This window comes from Piliocolobus tephrosceles, chromosome X (assembly GCF_002776525.5).
Source record: "Piliocolobus tephrosceles isolate RC106 chromosome X, ASM277652v3, whole genome shotgun sequence".
NCBI classification, from domain to species: Eukaryota; Metazoa; Chordata; class Mammalia; order Primates; family Cercopithecidae; genus Piliocolobus; species Piliocolobus tephrosceles.
In genome coordinates, this window is record NC_045455.1 from 77548770 (window position 1) to 77570899 (window position 22130).

Genomic DNA, 22130 nt, shown 5'->3' on the forward strand with positions numbered 1-22130 from the left:
TTGTTTGTTTGTTTGTTTTTTGAGACGGGGTTTTGCTCTTGTCTCTCAGGCTGGAGTGCAATGGTGTGATCTCCGCTCACTACAGTCTCTGCCTCCCAGGTTCAAGCCATTATCCTGCCTCAGGCTCCCAAGTAGCTGGGATTACAGGCATGCACCACCACACCCAGCTAAATTTTGTATTTTTAGTAGAAACAGGGTTTCGCCATGTTGGTCAGGTTGGTCTTGAACTCCTGACCTCAGGTGATCCACCCTCCTGGGCCTCCCAAAGTGCTGGGATTACAGGTGTGAGCCAACGTGCCTGGCTAGAACTGATTTGTTTTAATTACTGATAAACGTAAATGGCAGGCCAAGTTTAGTGGTTCCTGCCCTTAATCCAAGCACTTTGGGAGGCCAAGGTGGGCAGATCACTTGAGACTAGGAGTTTGAGGCCAGCCTGGCCAACATGGTAAAACCCCATCTCTACCAAAAATACAAAAAAATTAGCTGGGCATGGTGGCGCATGCCTGTAGTCCCAGCTTCTTGGGAGGCTAAGGTGGGAGGATCGCTTGAACCTAAGACACGGAGATAGCAGTGAGCTGCAATTATGCCACTGCATGCTAGCCCGGCCAACAGAGTGAGACTCTATCTCCAAAAAAAAGAAAAAAAAAAAAAAAGATGATGACATGGCTCAACATTTGCAAAAAGAGAGGAATGAAAGACATCTCTAAGTGGCTCCTTTTTTTGGTTTAGATTTAGATTGCTGGTGTTCTCTAAACCAAAATAGATTATTATCACAGTTATTATGACATAGAAAAATAAGGGAATTATTATTTAATCTGGTAACTACAATGAAGGTAAAACCAATAGAAAGTCAACTCAAAACAGAAGGTTATCTAGCACATTTACTCAAAATTTCCCTAAGTCCTAACACATATACGCTGTAAGTCAAAAAGAAAAAAATCTTGGAAATAAATCCCATTGTGTTTGTTTTACTAAACGATAGGAATTTACAAGAGTATGCTTATATTTTAATTGAAACAGCTCAGAAACAGAAAGTCAAATACTGCTCGTTCTCACTTATAAGTGGTAGCTAAATAATGTGTACATGTGGACATAGAGTGTGGAATGATAAACACTGAAGACCTGGGGAGGGTGGGGGAGTGGCAGGGGGTGCTTACTGAGAAATTACTTAATGGGTACAATGTACATTATTCGGGGGATGGATATACTAAAAGACTAGACTTCACTATGACACAGTATAACTGTGTAACAAAATTGCACTTGTACCCCTTAAAATTATACCCCTCAAAAAAGAGTGTCCTGTTTTTATTTCAATTGGATGTTTCCCTTCTTTTCCTTAAGGGCACTGGCACTGGCACACAGAGTTGGCATGATCCATCCATCAGGAGACAGGCCCTGGGAGCCCCGTACCTTCTGACACAGGGTGGTAGTCTTCTCCAGAGGTGGCTGAGCCATCCTTGGTGTGGACTCTCACAATGGAAACCTTTGAAGTGTCTCCTTGGCGAATCACTGGAATTCTTATAACCACTGACTCTCCAGGTTCTTTGGGTTCAGTGACACTAAATTTGGTTTCTCCAAATTTAATAACAGTCTCTAAAATTGTGGGGAACACAGACAAATGAAATTATTAGTAAGGGGAATGCTTTTCCGCCATTTCTAATGTTTGTTTCCATGTGGGAGGGGCTTAAGGACTATTACACTCCTGGTTTCTCTCTGTCCCCTCACTCAAAATTAGTGATGTGTGTGGAAGGAAAAGCTGGCATATGTTGTCCAACTCCTTCCTGGGATTTAACCAGCCCCCAGAGAGCATGTGCTACCAGCTGTCTATGTGCCATAAATTACACATGAGCAGGCCACTGAAGGTGGCGGGGGAAGGGAGGAAACTGTTGGTCCCCCTATACCCAAGGGTGTGTATACAGTAGAGGGCCGGTATGGATGTTTGGGAATTAGTGTTTGGATGTAAGCCATTTTCTCCAGCGTCAAAATTATCAGTTTTAATTGTTTATTTTGTTCCCCATCTGTTTGTCTTTTTGCTATTTCTCAATAGATTAAAAATCCTAGTCTGAAAGTAGAGGAGGTGGGGGGATTTTTCTGAGTCACTTAAAACCTTGACTTGGATGGATTTTAGTTCCCAATTTACAGTTGAACACAAAAAAAGATTTCTTACTATCAGCATCATCTCGGATCCTTATGAGAGTTTCGTTTTGTTCACCAACTGCAGCCCCAAAGGGAGAGTTGCTTTGTGGAGTGCCGAGTACCAGGCGGAGTTCCTCTACCTCCTCATAGAGCATGTCGTCCATCAGCTCAAGGATGCAGGGCTTTTCAGTCTCACCTGGAACAACAGTGTCAGCAGGTCAATCACGTCCCATAGGAATATATCTACAACTAGAATGTGAGCACCATAAGGGCAAGAATGTTGATTTTTCCTGCCATCTCAGTGCAACAAATAGTGTTTGGCAAGTAATAAGCCTTCAGTAGATATTTGCTGAATAAGTGAATAAATATTTAAGTATATGCAATGACCAGCCCTTATTTGTATGGGGAATTTCTTTGATCTCTGTCTTTAAGCTCTGCCACTCATCTTAGAAAACAAAGGAAACAGCACAGATGCCACTTTTGTTTATGAATTTTTAGCATTACATTCAGAAAGCAAGATTAGCAGCCTTGTACTGGTTGATCATTGTTAATCTGACCTCAACACTAGTTTCTAGTATTATTAACTTCTGACTTACTAAACAAATCATTGAGCTAAGTTTAATTCCTAGCATTGTAAAATCTGTACATTTCATATGCTTTTGTCCATTGAATAAGTTTTGAATAAACCATATATCACATCAGTGGGAATCAGTAAGTTAATGCAGATACAAAAAGGACATTCATTCAACCTGTTAAAAATCGATTTCACTTTCATCATTTAGTGCACATAAAACCATGCCATACGCTTGTTGGTATCAAGGAACTTGTATTTCCCTGATACAAATTTCTGAGTAAAAATTCAGCTTCTTCAAATTTCACAAAAAAATTTTAAGCTCAAGCTTACCAGGGAGGAATGTGATGATGGAGATATCAGTGTTTGGGCGTTCTTCAAAGTCCATCATCACCTGTGCAGACCCCTGCCGGGTGTAGCATCTCACTGAAGATCTGTACTGGACATCCCCGCTCCTATGGATCATCGTAGCTATCTGCCCATCACTTTCGCTGCCAGTATATATTCGTTCTTTGAATTGCATCTTAGGCACTGCAAAAACAGGATCAAAGTGAACGGAAATTTCCTTGTGAAAATGGCATTTGAGAAGATGTGGTTTAGTGGAAAGAATAATGGAAAGTAAGTGAGAAGAACTGGATTCTGTCTCCATTCAGTCACTTGCCAATGTTTTGAACTTGAGCAAATCACTTAAGAGTTTTGATTTCCTTACCTTTGACATTTTGCTCTGCCTGTTTGGTAAAGTAAGGGTATGCAATGAAATGCTAAAAAGCAGATAAAACCACAAACTTTAAGATATTTGTATCTACATGTTTCTTAGTCATGAGGCTTTCAGAATTTCCTGATATGAAGAACACTAAATATTGTGCAGTATAAGCATAATTTACTCAGATCATGTGGGAAAGTTGACTCTGTGTGTGTGTGTGTGTGTGTGTGTGTTTGTGTGTGATTTTTAGGTGACACCTATGCTAGGTTAATTGCGTATAGGCCTCATTGACAATAGGTAAGACTCCTCCAAGCATGGTTGAAATCCTCATGATTGAAGAGTGTTCAGAATTCCCTTGTGACGGTGTGTCAGAATTCCCTTGTGATGATGTGCCATGTGTTCAGCAGAGGGTTGTCCCAGAACAGCATTTTTGGCACATTATCAGAGAAATTTTATGAGTGTCTAGGGAAAGGAGATGACAGAAAGTGTCCTGTGCTGTGAAGTGGAGAAAGATCACTGACACTCAGGGGTCTATGCAGTTCCACGTGGTTCCACCCATCTGCCATGAGGGGAATTCTTGAGACATAATCAAAATATTGATGACATCACTTTTTTTTTCTTTAAGGTTTGAGAGAAAGAATAAAAGTTTTATTCTGAGACTGTCTAATTCTATCAAAATCATCAGGAGGAGAAAGGTGTGGTCAGCTAGGGTATTTGTATGAGTTGGACTGTGTCCCCCTTAAATTCATATGTTGAAATCCCAACCCCAACACCTGAGGATGTGACCTTATTGGTAGGTTGGGTCTTGACAGAAGTAATTAAGTTACAGTGAGGTCTTTCGGGTGGGCTCTAATCCAATATGACTGGTGTTCTCATAAAAAGAGGAAAATTAGACAGAGACACATACAGGGAACATGATGTGAAGAGACACAGGGACAACATGGCCATCTTCAAGCCAAGGAGAGAGGCCTGGAACCTCCTTCCCTGACAGTGCTCAGAAGGAAGCGAGCCTGCCAACACCTTAATTTTGGACTTCTAGTCAACAACTATGAGACAATGAATTTCTGTTATTTAAGCCACCCAGACAGTGGTACTTTGTTATGGAAGCTCTAGCAAACAAACATGTTTATACACACACACACACACATATACATATATATATATTATATAGTTTATCATCTTGCTTATCATATATATATAAACCTTAGCTTATGATTTCACTTATCATTGTAAAATTAACAAACACTCACAATCGGAGACAGAGTCATTTATGGACACTGTGGCTTTGCTGGGCTCGCCGAGGGCTGCGTTCATAGGCATACGAAGCACCAGTTCAAATTTCTCAATTCCCTCCAGCACTGGTTCTCCAAGGTCATCCAGAATGACGATACGAACAGGTTGCATGTTGACTCCAGGTGCAAAATCTAAATTACGGCTAATGCCCACATAGTCTGTTCCAGCTATGACAGTAACAAAAAAATATTCAGTTGGGGACTAATTAAATTTCAAAAAATTATAAGATATAAATTATGTAATTGTATTTATAATTCTTCTTTTAAAAAACAGAGACCAGCATAACCCTACAGAAAAGTACATTTAATACAACGCAAATAGATATCTAGATAGCTACTGTGGTGATAAATCAAAGACCAGCTGCTGAACTTTATCCACATTTCATGGTTAGCCTTTGGATTAGTTATGTTAGCTTTCCGTGTTATAGTTCCTCTAACTTTAGTTTGAAAATTATCTAATAAAGGTAATAAAAATCAGGCTTAGAAAAATCAGCATATCAATCAAATATATGATCCTCATAAATTACATATGAAATACAGACATTTACAATTTTGTTAACATTAATTATTTCTGTATCTTTGCTGGAGCTGCTGTAGAACATCCTACTTAGGTGTACGGTTGCCTGTTAGTTAAAGCAACACATTTAAGTGGAACCAGCTCTGCCCACACTCCATCCACCTTTGTTCCAGGCAATGAGAGAAGCTTCTACACTTTGATCTTTGATCTTTAATTTAATATTTTTCAGACAAAAGGGGCTATATCTAGTGTTGATACCTCCATTTATATCTAAAGTAGTTAAAAACAAAACTGCCTTTTAATCTGTAGCCACTACATCCTCAAAGACTGATAGTGGTGGGCCATAGGTCAATAATATTGCTTCTTTCTTTGTTTTCATACCTTCTGCTCTTCTGACTCTCATTTTGTATCTACTTTACCTCCAAATGTGCAACTTTACTTGAGCATATCTGTCTTTAATTCATTTTGTAGAATGTCCGTATCTCCTTGTGGTTCTTTTTATATTTTTTATTTTCCTCTGTTTCTTCCCCTTTGCTCTTATTTCTCTCTCTCCCTCCCATCATCTCTGATTTGAATATTTCTCTTAAAAATGATTAATTTAGTTAAACAAATGTTTACTAGGCACCTGCTACATGCAAAGCACTATACTGTTTCCACTACATTAAAAAAGTTAAAACCTAAGGGTGACTTTTCAAATGGTATAACCTGTGCTTGCTTTGTGTGATGAATGTCTGATGTATGTATGACAAGCATGTGTGTTCTCATGTGTGTGTACATGAGAAAGTTTGTATTGTTGGTCATTTAGGGAAAAAAAAGGAAATTTTGAATTCTATGCTTGCTGTAAACTTTAAAATCAACTTTTTGGAGATGTAGATCCCGGAATAAAATGCAGATATGTGCTAGTTAGTACATTTTTTATAATGAAGTGTGGAAAAAACCTTTTGGATCTGAAGTATTTATAGGGACTCATGGTTAAAATAAGGAGACAGCCAACTGAAGACACATGCCTGCATAGTACCTAAATGTCATAGGTTTCTGTGGGGATAGATTATGTGCAGCAAGATGATTTTCCTGCCTATAATGCCACAACATTCAGCAATACTAGTTTTGCTGAGAGTAGAGAACCATCTCATGGAAATATAGGCCTTAGTGTATAGATCCTTTGAGTCTTCACGTTTGTAACCTAGCTTCTGATTCATGACCCTTAAATGTACTTGCCCAAAGTACTAAATAAAGCCTAGATTTACCTCCTAGAGTAATAATTTCAGCAAAAACAATACACCCAGCCAAACTGCTTTAATAGGAGTGAAGTATTTCAGCTTTAAACAAATTTGTGCCATGGTCATTGAAAATTGCAGAACAGTCAAAAGAGCCGAGCGGGAAACTGCTCACCATCTGCGGAGGGAGGATCCGTTTTCCGAGACCTTACTGTGACACTAGAAGACTTGGACAGGTCAGTGCCTGTTCTCCACACCCGAACTTCCACGTACCCAGCACTCTCATCCACGGAGTATTCCACATCGCCGAAGTAGAAGACGGGTTCTGTTAAGAAAGGAACAGAAATCATTTCTGTTATATTTACTTTTTCGCATCAAACTCTATGGACATGATTCCAAAGAAGAGTGTGCTGACTCTTAGGGACTTCCTTATCGTACATTTTTCCTTTTAGTGAGATAACATCTCTTCGATCTGTACTTTTCAGGTCAAAATATTACTGCTTACAATCGAACATACACACAGTAAAGTATCTAATAAAACATTCTCATCTTGAGACATAAGTTTGTTTGTCCTTCGTATGTGGGATTATAAGTGGCTTCCAAAAGTGCCCTTGGAAGCCTAGTTGGAAAAATAGAACTAAATGAAACAAAATACATACCTGATTTTTTTTTTAATTTTTAAATTTTTTTTTTTAGTTTGGCCTAGCCACTCATTTTATTATCTCCTACCAAATTTCCACTCTGGAACAGAGCTGTAACTTTTTGCCTTATGCCATTTTCTGGCCCATTAGATTTGGGCTTAATTCGGTGTATGTGGGCATGTTATAATCACAAGGATTAGAACCTACTGTCATAACTAGACTGACTATATGATTGCTAGTCCTGAAGACTGCAGGGCCTGACTGCAGGTTGCCTGTAGAGTACTGGAGATGCTCTATATTAAGTGAGACTTTACTAAAGAAATAATCTCATACGAAGGGGTTCATATTAATTCTAAACACACAAGAAAATGAGGCAGATTCAGTCACTAAACTAGGGCATATGCTTTGGGGACTTCGTATTTTTTTCCAATACTGGTGATACATTTCAATTGATCTAATCAGTTTCTGCCTGACTCAACCTGTGACCAATGGTTTACCTTGTGACAGAGCTGCTAGAAGTCTGAAGTTTAGCAGTCAGCTGACCAATGAAAAAACAGAGATTTAATTTGTGATCTTACTGTAAAAAAAATTTATTTTGAATTAGACAGAGGCTCACAGGAAGTTGTAAAAATAGTATATACTTCACTCATTGTGAGCTTATTTTTATAAGCAATTATTAAGAAAGATAAATTATATCACCCAGAATAAAGGTTAATGATAATAGTTACCATGCACGAACAGACACAGGTGAATGTACACACGTAAAGCGAACAACTCTTTGACTTGACACATTCTAGTCACCTGACTCTAGTTTTACAAGTTTCAAAAGGACTGCATCTAAAAGAACATGCAACTCACATTACTGTTCCTTAAGAAGGAAGGCCACTAAAAACATGATATCATGTTTCAGAGCAACTAATTGAATTCCCACACATACCAAATTAAGCAAAACTCTACAACAATGGCTCACAAAGCCACTTGGAAAGGCAAAGAAAATTCATTTTGTGCACTGTTCACATTCAGTATGATTTCTTTATTTTCTTGCCCCAAATAAGTTACCTTTATTTAAACTGGAAAAGTTTGTTTTCTTTGTTTCTTCACATTGTGGGCATGATAAAAATCATACAGCCCCTTCAAATTCTTGAATAGTTCAAAACCAACCTTAGAAATTTTGTTCACATATTTTGGTTCAGAGGGTGATAAATGTCGCTACAGCATAGTTAACCTCCTTCTTATCCTTTCAACTTGGACGGTGCTAGGGCACATGAGTGTACGTGTACAGACGAAGGTGTTATCTGTTAACCTCAGTCAAAGCAGAACTCAACTACAAGCCAGTACATTCCTGACATTTCCCACACTGAGGTAGGGCACAAAGGTGAAGACAGAGAACTCTGAAAATGCATCTTCTGACCAGATGGCCAAACCGGGCACATCTGTAAGTCTTTTAAAAGGCTTCCATAATTATCACAGAGGCTTGATCACCTGCATCCAACAAGTGATCTCTGTTAGTCTCTTCACATTCCTGACAAACCACATCATCACCCAAATTAGGTTTCTGAGTTATGGGAGAGAGCTGTGAAATGCAGTTAAGGGAAGACCTTTTATTTGACAACGATACCTCCCCATCTTCCCACTTCCCAAGTCCTCACAGACACGTAACAAAAAAGCAACATAATAAAGTCAAGTGAGTGAATATACAACCGCTAAACACCAAATAAGCTACACATTAGGGACTAAATGGTGGTTGCGTGTTTCAGACTCATTCTGTCAACTCCAAAACACGTAATTTTACTTTATAGCTTAATGTGTAGTTTTTATAAGAAAAAATATGGAAGTCTTACGTATGTAGTACTCTGAAAAACTTCTAAGTTGTCATTCGAAATGAAGATGAATTAGTTACCATAAATGTACAGACACATGTGTTTCATATGCATGTGGGTGTATTTGTGTGAATGTGTATGTGAGCAAGACAGAAAGAGAGAAAGAGGTGGGGGTGGCATGGCACATGTGACAACGTTATAAAAATAAAACGGATATGAATGATGCAAACCACATGATTATGTTGCCTATTGCATAATATATTGTTATCTCCTGTAGAAAGAAGGAGGGAGAATGGAAATGGGATTTTAACCCTAAATCCTTCAACTTTAATACAGTGCTAATAAAAAGAGTTAGAAAAGTTAATCACTTCCTTAAAGCTTTTGATTATGAGTAGATTTATGTATATGATTTTTCTCCCTCTTTGTACTCCACTCATCATGACTGAAAAACTGAATAATCTGAAAAACTCAAATAATCAATTACAATTACTGAAGTTAAAGTTTGATGTGATTATTATGAGATTAAAACACATTCAATAGTTTCTATAGGAAAAAAACCTCTATCTAGTTTCTTATGCCAGTAATTAAAAAGATGTTCAAACATCAGCATATTTTTTCAGTGTTAGATAAGTAAGAAGGAAAAAGAAGTAACGACTATGTTTATTTCAATTTCTCAGCATCTTTTCAAAATACCTAAAATTTGAATATTGTTTATAATCATTACCACTGGGAGAAAACCTTATGTAATATGAATGAGTTAAAGACACATTAAGCAGTACGTTGAGTTACAGATGTCACTTAAGAAAAATAGCAAGATATTCCTGGGACATTTTAATGAGTACTAAGCAAGAGGAAGGAATAAAATAACAAATGGATGTGACTGTCATGCCTTTGAAAGGTATTTATGCAAAATCCAGAATAATTGCTTGTCCCCCCAAAATTACTGTTTATGAGTAAGATTTTTAACTCACCTCTTTCTTTGGTAAACTTTTTTCTTATTTATGGCCTGGAAACTTGGTTTCTTTTAAGAAAATAAGTAAACTGAAGATCTTTCTAGATCAGTTATGGAAATACCCCTACCCCATTACAATTTAAAGTAAACTAGAAGTCTATTCAATTCTTTAATTCAGCTCCTAAATACACACTGTGCCTTGTACCATGTTTAAGTTCACAGACTTAATGGATAAAACAATCAGTGGAGGATATTATTACCTGGAATAAGAGGATGATCAAATAAAGCCACACATCTCATAGCCTACACCCACCTAAGACCATAAAACAGTCCCTGCTCATCACTCCACCACCCTCAGATGACACTCCAGAATGCAGAGGAAAGATAAATTTATCCAAATTGACTGTGAGCAGTGCAAGGGAGGTTTTGAATTGGCTTAGTGAGTGTGAAATTCACAAGGGAAGCCAAACTCTACACTCTATCCCTTGAGGTCTTTATACTTTTAAATAAAGGACATAGATCAAGGCAGTGACTACAGAAAAGTCTATTTTAGCTCATTAAACATTAATGTGCTTCTCAAGGCTGGGGATACTTTCACTACCTACAGCACAGATAGGATCACATTTATTTCCTACAAATGTAGAAGAGGTGGCCAGGTGAGCAATACAGCACAGATACCTGCAACAAAGACAAAGAGAAACAATTTAAGTTTCTTTCCCTGAGGGAAAAATTTTCCCAGTGTCTAGATGGATGTTTACAATTACATTGTGTCTCCTGAGATGAAAGGAAGAGGTGCCAGTAGTAATTGCTATCTGGAGCCAAATCTTATTTACTCACGTGCACATAGACCATCATTCAAGTAAGCTTTGTAGATCTAACCAATGTGTTTGCTTAGAACTGAATGAAGTAAAAGCTTTAATGCTGCCTTTCTGTCCGGTGCTGAAAATAATACAAAGGAATGGTTTCCAAATGAGATCTTTCTTCTGAGCTGTATTGCCTAATCAATCCATGTCCCCTGGGCACCTCAAGGTGGACTTCTCCATAACGGAATCCACAGGGTCACCTCCACTCCCCTTCCCCGGGTTTCTCTTTGTCTCACTGCCACTAATCTAGCTGCAGACAATAACACCTTCCTTTTGAGTTTTCCCAGCAGCCACTTAACCAGGCTCTTAAGGAAAGTGGTCATCCCTCAAAGCAAATCTCATCATAGTACTCCCTTTGCTGAAAGCCTCTCAACTTTCCTTACTGTTCTTGGGATTATTCACAAGCTACTTAACATGGTTTACAAGCCACTGAAACATCTGATCTTGGTTTGCCTTTTCAACCTCATATTAGCCCCTTTTCTAGTAAACAATCCAGTCTTGAATGTGCCCCTCCCAGCCTTTGCTCTATGGCTGCTGCTGCTGCTTTGAATACTCCTCCCTCCTCATCCAGATACCTCCTGCTCTGCTCATCTTCCAGGCTTCTGTTGAGAAGTCACTTCTGTGGGGAGCACCCTGCTTTCCCCATCAAACAAAGCCCTGGCTCAACTTCCGCCGTCACTGTGAGTATGTCCCCCGTTGTCTCTGAGCTCTCTAAGGGGAGGAATCAAGCTTCCTCTATTCACTGGTACTTCCCTAACACGTAGCTTAATCCATGTAATAGGTGTGCAATCAATATGTGTAGAATGAATTAACATCAGAGTAGAATTATTTATTTGCTACAGCAAATGAATAACTATGTCTGTCTTTGGAGTGGGTGAGTCAGAAGAGGACACTCTTAGCATCAGGCAGTAGCAGTTAAGAAGCCTAAGGAGGAGCCAGTGCTTTTCTTTTCTCTGCAGTAAAACGACTTTGTAAGGCTGCCCTTTGAATCTGTAAGAAATTCATGGGGAAGGAAAAGCGAATTAAAATGAACTCAAAGAGAAGAGGCTTTTTTTTTTTCTTTTCTTTTCTTTTGAAATGCTTTGCCTTCATTGGTTCCCAAATAGGAAGTATACTACAATTATCCTAGAGAATTTAAAAATACAGATGCTAGGGCCTTATCTCCAATTTTCCAAATCAGAATCTCCAATAGGCACTTCCAGGCACCTGTGTTTGTTTGTTAATAGGTTTTAGTTTTTAGAGCAGTTTTAGGTTCATGGCAAAACTGAGCAGAAGATGCAGAGACCTGCACATGCCCCTTGCCTCCACACAGGCACAGCACTGTTTTTAAAAACCTTCACAGGCAGCTAACTTCAGTCAGCAATCTGCGTATTGTTTTAGCTCATTTCAGCATCTTTAAAACTAGTAACTTAATTGCTAGATACCACAGTAGTAGTTGTTTTAAATTCAGTACCTTATTTCATCCTCACAACCACCCACTGAGGTGTGTACTATATTAATCCCATTTTCACAGATAAGGAAATCAAGAATTGGGGAGATCAAGAGATTTGCCCAAAGTTGTGCTGTACATCAGGGAAATAGTGGAACTAGGATGCATATCTAGATAAAACCTGTGCCTTTGACTACTATTAAGGCAGGAAAGAAGTCATAAAAGGTTTTCACAAGATTCTTATGGACAAAATTTTTACCTAGCAATTCAATATATGGGGATGTGTCATATAGAAATGCTAACCTAAGTGTTCAAAGATGCATACAAAGGATTGCTCATTGTATTTCATTCATTTGTGTTAGGGTGCAATTGGAAACAAGTCCAAAATCTATCAGAAAGGGATTAAATTCAATTCTTTCACAAAATGGACTACTAGACTATAAAGCATACGTGTGTGTGTGTGTGTGTATATACATATATACACACACATATATATACACATAGATATACTTATTTTAGTTTTACCCCCTAGGTTAAAAAATATTTGAGATATTGATGCTCTGTGATTCTATATCTTATGCTCTCTACTTGGCTTCATCAGCAGCAGTGATAGATTAAAATTTAAAGGTAATTTGGGTTGCAGTGAGCCAATATCACACCATTGCACTTCAGCCTGGGTGACAGAGCCAGACTCTGTATTAAAAAAATAAAAGGAGGAAGCCGGGCAAGGTGACTGAATAGGAACAGCTCTGGTCTGTAGCACCCAGCAAGACCAATGCAGAAGGCAGGCAATATCTGCGTTTCCAACTGAGATACCCAGTTCGTCTTATTGGGTCAGACAGTGGGTGCAGCCCATGGAGGGCAAGCAGAAGCAGGGTGGGGCATCTCCTCACCTGGGAAGTACAAGGGGTCAGGAACTCCCTCCCTTGGCCAAGGGAAGCTGTGAGGGACAGTGCCATGAGAAACTGTGCACTCCAGCCCAAATACTGCGCTTTTCCCATGGTCTTCACGACCCACAGACCAGGAGATTCCTTTGGGTACCTATACCACCAGGGCCCTGCATTTCAAGCACAAAACTGGGTGGCTGTTCGGACAGACACCGAGCTAGCTGCAGGAGTTTTTTTTTTTCATACCCCAGTGGTGCCTGGAATACTTGCAAGACAGAATCATTCACTCCCCTGGAAAGGGGGCTGAAGCCAGGGAGCCATCTAGCTCGGTGGATCCCACCCCCATGGAGCCCAGCAAGCTGACATCCACTGGCTTGAAATTCTTGCTGCCAGCAAAGCAGTCTGAAGTCAACCTGGGACACTTGAGCTTAGTGTGGGAAGGGGCGTCCACCATTACTGAGCCTTGAATAGGCAGTGTTCCCCTCACAGCATAAACAAAGCCTCCAGGAAGCTCGAACTGGGTGGAGCTCACCGCAGCATGGCAAAGCCACTGTAGCCAGACTGCCTCTCTAGATTCCTCCTCTCTGGGCAGCACATCTCTGAAAGAAAGGCAAGAGCCCCAGTCAGGGGCTTGTAGATAAAACTCCCATCTCCCTGGGACAGAGCACCTGGGGGAAGGGGCGGTTGTGGGGGCAGCTTCAGCAGACTTAAATGTTCCTGCCTGCCAGCTCTGAAGAGAGCAGAAGATCTCCCAGCACAGTGCACGAGCTCTGCTAAGGGACAGAGTGCCTCCTTAAGTGGGTCCTTGACCCCTATGCCTCCTGATGGGAAGATACTACCCAGTGGGGGTTGACAGACACCTCATACTGGAGAGCTCTGGCTGGCATCTGGCAGGTGCCTGTCTGGGATGAAGCTTCCAGAGGAAGGAGCAGGCAGCAATCTTTGCTATTCTGCAGCATCTGCTGGTGATACCCAGGCAAACAGGGTCTGGGGTGGAACCACAGCAAACTCCAGCAGAACTGCAAAAGAGGGACTTGACTGTTAGAAGGAAAACTAACAAATGGAAAGGAATAGCATCAACATCAACAAAAAAGATGACCACGCAAAAACTCCATCCTAAGATTACCAACAGCAAAGACCAAAGTTAGATAAATCCACGAAGATGAGGAAAAATCACCACAAAAAGGTTGAAAATTCCAAAAACTAGAACACCTCTTCTCCTCCAAAGGATCACAACTCCTCGCCAGCAAAGGAACAAAACTGGGTGGAAAATGAGTTTGAAGAATTGACAGAAGTAGGCTTCAGAAGTTGGGTAAAAACAAACTCCTCCAAGCTAAAGGAGCATGTTCTAACCCAATGCAAGGGAGCTAAGAACCTTGAAAGAAGGTTAGAGGAATTGTTAACTAGAATAACCAGTTTAGAGAAGAACATAAATGACCTGATGGAGCTGAAAAACACAGCATGAGAACTTCATGAAGCATACACAAGTATCAATAGCTAAATTGATCAAGCAGAAGAAAGGATATCAGAGATTGAAGATCAACTTAATGAAATAAAGCATGAAAACAAGATTACAGAAAAAGTAATGAAAAGGAACGAACAAAGCCTCCAAGAAATATGGGACTATGTGAAAAGACCAAACCTACATTTGACTGATGTACCTGAAAGTGATGGGGAGAATAGAACCAAGCTGGAAAACACACTTCAGGATATTATCCAGGAGAACCTCCCCAACCTAGCAAGACAGGCCAACATTCAAATTCAGGAAATACAGAGAACACCACAAAGATACTCCTTGAATAGAGCAACCCCAAGACACATAATCTTCGGATTCACCAGGGTTGAAATGAAGGAAAAAATGTTATGGGAAACCAGAGAGAAAGGTCAGGTTACCCACAAAGGGAAGCCCATCAGACTAACAGTGGATCTCTCAGCAGAAACCCTACAAGCCAGAAGAGAGTGGGGGCCGATATTCAACATTCTCAAAGAAAAGAATTTTCAACCCAGAATTTCATATCCAGCCAAACTAAGCTTCATAAGTGAAGGAGAAATAAAATCCTTTACAGACAAGCAAATGCTGAAGCATTTGTCATGACCAGGCCTGCCTTATAGGAGCTCCTGAAGGAAGCACTCAATATGGAAAGGAAAAACCAGTACCAACCACTGACAAACAAACCAAAATGTAAAGACCATTGACACTATGAAGACACTGCATCAACTAATAGGCAAAATAACCAGTTAGCATCATAATGACAGGAAAAAAATTCACACATAACAATATTAATCTTAAATGTAAATCGGCTAAATGCCCCTATTAAAAGGCACAGACTGGCAAATTTGATAGAGTCAAGACCCATCAGTGTGCTGTATTCAGAAGATCCATCTCACATGCAGAGATACACATAGGCTCAAAATAAAGGGATAGAGGAATATTTACCAAGCAAATGGAAAGCAAAACAAACAAAAAAGAAAGAAAGAAAGAAAAGCAATCCTAGTCTCTTAAAATAAATTTTCAACCAACAAAGATCAAAAAAGACAAAGAAAGGCATTACATAATGATAAAGGGATCAATGCAATAAAAAGAACTAACTATCCTGAATATATATGCACTCAATACAGGAGTGCTCAGATTCATAAAGCAAATTCTCAGAGACCTACGAAGAGACTTAGACTCCCACACAATAATAGTGGGAGACTTTAACACCCCACTGTCAATATTAGACAGATCAACAAGACAGAAAATCAACAAGGATATTCAGGACTTGAATACATGCTTCCTTCTTCATAGAGATGTCAAGGGATGTGTTGAACAGAGTCACGAAATTTTCCTCAGAGTGCTAAACTGACATCTTCTACTGCAAAGAGTTTATTTGTCCTCTCAGTATACTGAATTAGATCGAATACATATTATTATTTAGATGTACTGTCATTTTAAAAACTTCAAAATACATGTTGAGGACCAACATCACAAAAAACATGCATGCTAGGTTTGTTGGGAGGGTAGCGATCCCCTGGAAAGACTTACAAAACTGTACTGCTTTCAACCCACTATTTAGCGCAGACAGCATTCCACCAGTTTATGAGATGCAGACCGTGCACGCTAGACCCACAGGCGTAAAGCAACACCTAGACCACTTCCAATTTTATCTTGTATTTATAGGATCATCTTGCAGCACGGAGACTATGAAAGACTGTGGCTTTGGCTTTTTAAAGCCTTCTCTTGCAGGGAGTGTGCTCTCAAAAATTACCCTTCTGAATAAGTGTGATTCTTAAAAACAAAGAAAAAAAAAAAAAGAAAAAGGAAAGAATGGGCTCCTTGTTGGCATTTTGACCACAGAGCTTCAGCTCTGTAGTGTACTTCCTGGGCCTGTGAAACCCATTGTTTGTGAAACACCCTCAGGGAAATTGAAACTGAGATATATTTCAGCTCTATAAGGTGTAAAAAGAAAGCTATTTTTTTCCTCTCACAATACCTATATTCTTGCTTTTTGAAAAGGTACTCACGAGTAAAGATCTATCAGCTGTTTTATTTCTTTTCACAGGAATGCATTTAAACTCAGGAACTGCTGAATTGTACTGTAACTTGGCTCATCCCAAATAGTGCAGTTGTCTTCACAATGGAGAGACTGTCACAGCCTAAAAAGACACGTGACTCTGAGCATCAGTTTACTGGCTGCCCACTCATGATTCAGGCTCCTCCATTCTTTGTGCGGAAGAGAACTGGCCTTCCAGGAGCCTGAGGCCAAGCGAGAGAACCTTCTGAAAGCTGTCACTGCATGTGGAGCCTGGACTCATCCTTTGCCTTGTTGGAGCTATTTGTCCATTTCCTTCTCGAAGTCTCTATAGATTGGGCTAGTATCTTTCCCCACTGTGTCCTTAATGTCCTGGAGACTGCCGGCCACTTAGCGGGGCCTATAAACAAGTGAAGTGAGGCCGGGTCAAATCCTTGTTCCCTCTACCCTCGCACAGCATCTGGAAACATGAGAGATGTTAAGTGTGTGTTTTAAATGAATAAATGTGTGGATTCAAATTATTTCAAATGTCCGTTTCAGAGAGACAGAAAAAAGACATGTTTCATAGAAAAACAGAAAAAAAGATGATTTATTTCTCCAGTAGTATGAAGGAAACGCTTCATCCATAATTTTAAGTGCTTCAAATTGTTACAAATGGCCTAGAGAAAGAAGGCATTTTTAGTTTTAGCTATATGTTTAAAATTTCAGTATAAATTATTATTGTGATTATTTGTCACATACTTTACTGATTTATCAAATAACAGTAGCACTATATTTCACTGGGCAATCTTGTATCTTTCTAGGTCAGGGTAAGGTTTGGTACATAATTTTAAGGAAGATTTAAGGCCAATTACAAAAAAAAATACGTATACAATTTACAACATTGGAATAAATGAGGGAAAAGAAGATCCGAAGTTCAGTCAGATACGATGAAGACCTATTTCTCAGGGAAAACATAACAGCTATCTATTCCCTCTGAAAGGTAACATTTATCTACAAAGAGAAGGAAGGTTCCCAGAGAACATAGGGACACCAGAAGGACTCCTAATGAGACAACTACTTCTGGCTTTATAAGGAAGCAAACTAACAGGTTTCACATCTCTACAGTGACCACTGGTATATCCACCAATGTCAGAAAATAGTACATCTATTCCAAAATGTTTTCTCAATATTTCATTCTAATACCATACACGGAGATGCTGCCATCTGTTTAGTAATGGAGGTACATGTTTTCAACAGTAGACCATAGGTGCACAGTGTGTTTTCCGGACTTAAAATAGATAATCATAGCCCGGCAAGTCCATGGCAGCATTTCACAGATGCTGGCCTCCCTTTACATCACTGGGCATGCAGGCCAAGACTTTGAAGTGCTCTGCTTTCAGCCAAGTTGCCATGTTTGGCTTTTCAGCATTTTCTGTACATTTTATGATTTCAATAAAAAGATATGCCAGTCCTCTGTGACCAGCAAATAATTAGGACTTTCTGATCGTAACAATAGTATTTAGTAAGAGATCTTTTCCATGTAATCAACTTTTTATGTACTTTATTGGTTTTTATTATAAAATTTATTTTAATAGTTTTAAACTTACAAATTCCGAAGCCTAGTATCTGAGAAGTTGCTTCTCAGATTTATGTGATTTTTAACACTAAAATGGAATTTTCTGTGACTGAGATCTTGAGGTTCCTATAAATGTTTAGTGAACTGCTTCTAGGGTTTTAGTGGTGGTAATAAATCAGAAATATTTATTCCTTGATGTCTATAAGATAGTATTGCATGGCCAGCATTCACTTTTCTGTTTGGAAGAGATGAGAACCAGGCAGATAGTGTTACTGGGAAAAAGACAAAACAAACTCAAGACAGTATTTATCCACGAGGACTTGACAAGAGAGCCAGAATGCAATCTTTCAGAAAGACAACCATTTTTACTGGGTGGTTTGCTAGATGATGTGGAAAAAGCAGTGTTATTCCTTGTCCAATTGAAGTACCAGATTGAGACTGCACTAACAAGCTTTCCTAAAGATCTAAGGGGAATTACAATTGATAAAAGATCAACAAGAATAGTTCATTTACAAGTTATCCTAACATCTATGACATTTCAATTATCAATATTCAGGTGCTGTATGTCTATAAAAGTATATATAGCTTGTTTCATCTTGTAAACTTCCCTATTAGGATACCTAATAATATCTTAGAGTATTACATTGTAGAATCAGAAGGTCATTGTGTATATTAAATATACATACTGCTAGTATAATATGAGGTGCGCTGCATAGTTGTTAATGCCATAGTCTCTTTAGTCAGGCTGGCTAAATGCTTACCGGCTGTTTGACCTTGGGCAAGTTATCCAACCACTCACAGATGCTAAAACCCAGGCATCATACGACTTGGCTCATAATTTATGTATGTGCCTATGTGTGTTAAATAGTTCAGGTAAAAGATTTAGCACATCTAAGAAGGTGTTCATGTTAGCTATGATTATATAAAAATATATGATATCTATGAAGCCCTAAAAAATAAAGACATGAGTTAATTTAATATTGTGAACAGCATGATCCTAATTGGTATCACAACCTTGATATCCTAAAACCACTCTAGCAGACTACATACTTTTAAATGTACACTCCATGAATTTAAGGGCTCATTTCTGGGTGAACCAGGCCTGTGTCCTGGCACAGCTGCCTGTGCTCACTTTCTTGCGGGCAGAAAGGTCACTCTTCAGTGTAAATTACACAAAATGGTTAACTTTTCTCATAAAGAAGTTTGGAGCCTTTGCCTTTTCTGGTAATGGTGGTGAAATGTTTTTATGTGACTAGCAGGAGAAATTCAAGTGGCTGCTTGCCAAGCTTGTGCGTGTGCAGTGGAACAAAGCTCTTTAATGCTTTTCTTGCGGTGAGCAGTGCATTGTATCAACAGTTTCAAAAAGACCAGGCAAGCACACAGCAGCATAGCAGCCAGAGCCTTTGGAGGTTCTGGCCATAACAGGTTGAGTCAAATGGACTCCTATTGCTAACAAACCCACTCGAGCAGTCTCTGATCTTTGCTCATTTGCCTTTTTCTTTGTTTTTAAAATTTGCTTTTTAATTGACACACTGTCATTTCCCATATTTATGAGGTACAATTTGATGTTTTGATATATTTCTGTGTTCTATAATGACCCAATAAGGGTAGTTAGTATATCCAGCACATCATGCATGTCCTCTTTTTGATGAGAACACTCAAAAGCCTTTCTTCTAGCAATTTTTTTTTTTTTTTTTTTTTTTTTGAGATGGAGCCTTGCTCTGTCACCCAGACTAGAGTATAGTGGTGCTATCTCGGGTCACTGCAACCACTGTCCAGCTAATTTTTGTATTTTTAGTAGAGACGGGGTTTTACCATGTTGGCCAGGCTGGTCTTGAACTCCTGACCTCAGGTGATCCACCTGCCTTGACCTCCCAAAGTGCTGGGATTACAGGCATGAGCTGCCATGCCTAGTCAGCTTTTTTATAATATGTAATATTTTATTGTTAACCATAGTCACCCTACTGTGCAATAGAACACTGGAATTTATTCCTTCTATGTAATTGTAACACGTACCTCTGAATCAACCTTTCCCCATCATCCTCTCCTTTCTCCTTTTCCCAATCTCTGATAACCACAGTTCTGTTCTCTGCTTCAGTGATATCAGCTTCTTTTCCTTTGTAGATCCCACATATGAGTGACATCATGTGGTATTTGTCTCTCTGTGTCTGGCTTATTTCACTTAACATGGTGTCCTCCAGGTTCACCCATGTTGTCTCAAATGACAGGATTCCATTATTTTGTATGGCTGTATAGTATTCTGTTGGCTATTTATACCACATTTTTTCATCTATTCATCTTTTGGATACTTAGGTTGAGTCCATATCTTAGCTATAGTAAATAGTGCTGCCATAAACATAGGCATGCAGATACCTCTTCAACATACGGATTTCAAATATTTTCAGTAAATACTCAACTGTGGGATTGCTGAATAATACGGTAATCCTGTTTCTAGTTAATTGAGGAACTGCCATACTGTATTCCATAATGGCTGTACTAGTTTACAACCCCACTAACAGTATGTCAGTGTTCCCTTTTCTCCACATTCTCACCAACACTTGTCTTTTTTTATAATAGCCATTCTAACTGAAGTGAGATGGTATCTTATTTTGGTTTCGGTTTGTGTTTCTCTGACAGTTAGCAACGTTGAACATTTTTTTATATACCTGTTTGTCATTTGTATGCATTCTTTTGAAAAATGGCCTTTTGCCCATTTTTGATTAATATTAACATTATTATTGTTGTTTTGCTGTTAAGTCCCTTATATATTCTAGATATTAACCTGTTGTCACATCTATAGTTTGCAAATATTTTCTCCCATTCTGTAGGTTGTCTCTTCCCTCTCTTAACAGTTTCCATTGCTATGGAAGAGCTTTCTAGTTTGATATAATCCTATTTGCCTATTTTTTCTTTTGTTGACTATCCTTTTGAAGTCTTATCTAAAAAGTCCTTGCCCAGCCCAATGCTCTGATGTGTTTCTCCTATGTTTTCTTCTATTAGAGTCAGATTTTACATTAAGAACTTTGATCCATTTTGAGTTGATTTTTATATATAGTGAGAGGTAGGGTTCTAGTTTCATTTCTCTGCATGTAGATAAACTAATTTTCCCAGTACCATTTATTGAAGAGACTATCTTTTCCCCAACATATATTTTTGGTACATTTGTTGAAAATCAGTTGGTTGTAGGTGTGTAAATTTACTTCTGGGTTCTATATTCTGTTCCATTGGTCTATGTGTCTGTTTTTCATGCCAGCACCATGTTGTTTTGTAGTTACTATAGCTTTGTAGTATATTTTGAAGTGAGGTAGTATGAAGCTTCCAGCTTTGTTCTTTTTGCACAGGATTGCTTTGGTTGTTTTGGGGTCTTTTGTTCTAGATAAATTTTAGAATTGTTTATTTCTATTTTTGTGAAGAATGTCATTGGCATTTTGATAGGAATTGCATTAAATTTGTACGTCACTTTGGGTCGTTTGGCCATTTTATGACGTTAATTCTTACAATCCACAAATATAGGATACCTTTCCATGTATTTGCATTATTTTACATTTCTTTCATCAAAGTTTTATAGTTTCCGTATAAAGATTTTTCGATTTTTCACCTCCTTAACTAAGTTTATTACTAGGTATCTTTTTTTTGTAGTTGTTGTAAATGAAACTGTTTTCTTGACTTCTTTTTCAGATAGTTGATTATGGGCATATAGAAATGCTACTGATTTTTTATGCTTACTTTGTATACTGCAACTTTACTGAATTTGTTTATTAGTTCTAACAGTTTTTCAATGGAGTCTTTAAGGTTTTCTATATATGAGATCATGTCATCTGCAAACAGTGGCACTTAGCTTCCTCCTTTCAAATTTGAATGCCTTTTATTTCTTTCTCTTGCCTAACTGCTCTGGCTAGGGCTTCATGTAGTACATTAAATAGAAATGGTAAAAGTGGACATCTTTGTCTAGTTCCTGACCTTACTGTTTGGACTAACGGAGGCAGGATGGTGCACTTCCGGGTTCTTCTTCACCACCAACTCTTCCCGTGT

General features: G+C 38.7%; 1 protein-coding gene across 1 annotated transcript in view; it reads right to left on the bottom strand.

The window, feature by feature from the left end:
• FREM2 (FRAS1 related extracellular matrix 2) overlaps positions 1 to 22130 on the bottom strand; it is a 182835-nt gene that overhangs the window by 27590 nt on the left and 133115 nt on the right. Inside the window, exons 7-11 of the mRNA XM_023208694.2 lie at positions 6612 to 6761; positions 4661 to 4870; positions 3041 to 3238; positions 2168 to 2332; positions 1411 to 1593 (exon numbers count right to left, since the gene is read on the bottom strand). Of these exons, the coding sequence (XP_023064462.1) occupies positions 1411 to 1593; positions 2168 to 2332; positions 3041 to 3238; positions 4661 to 4870; positions 6612 to 6761 (906 nt within the window). The remainder of the gene's footprint in view (positions 1 to 1410; positions 1594 to 2167; positions 2333 to 3040; positions 3239 to 4660; positions 4871 to 6611; positions 6762 to 22130) is intronic.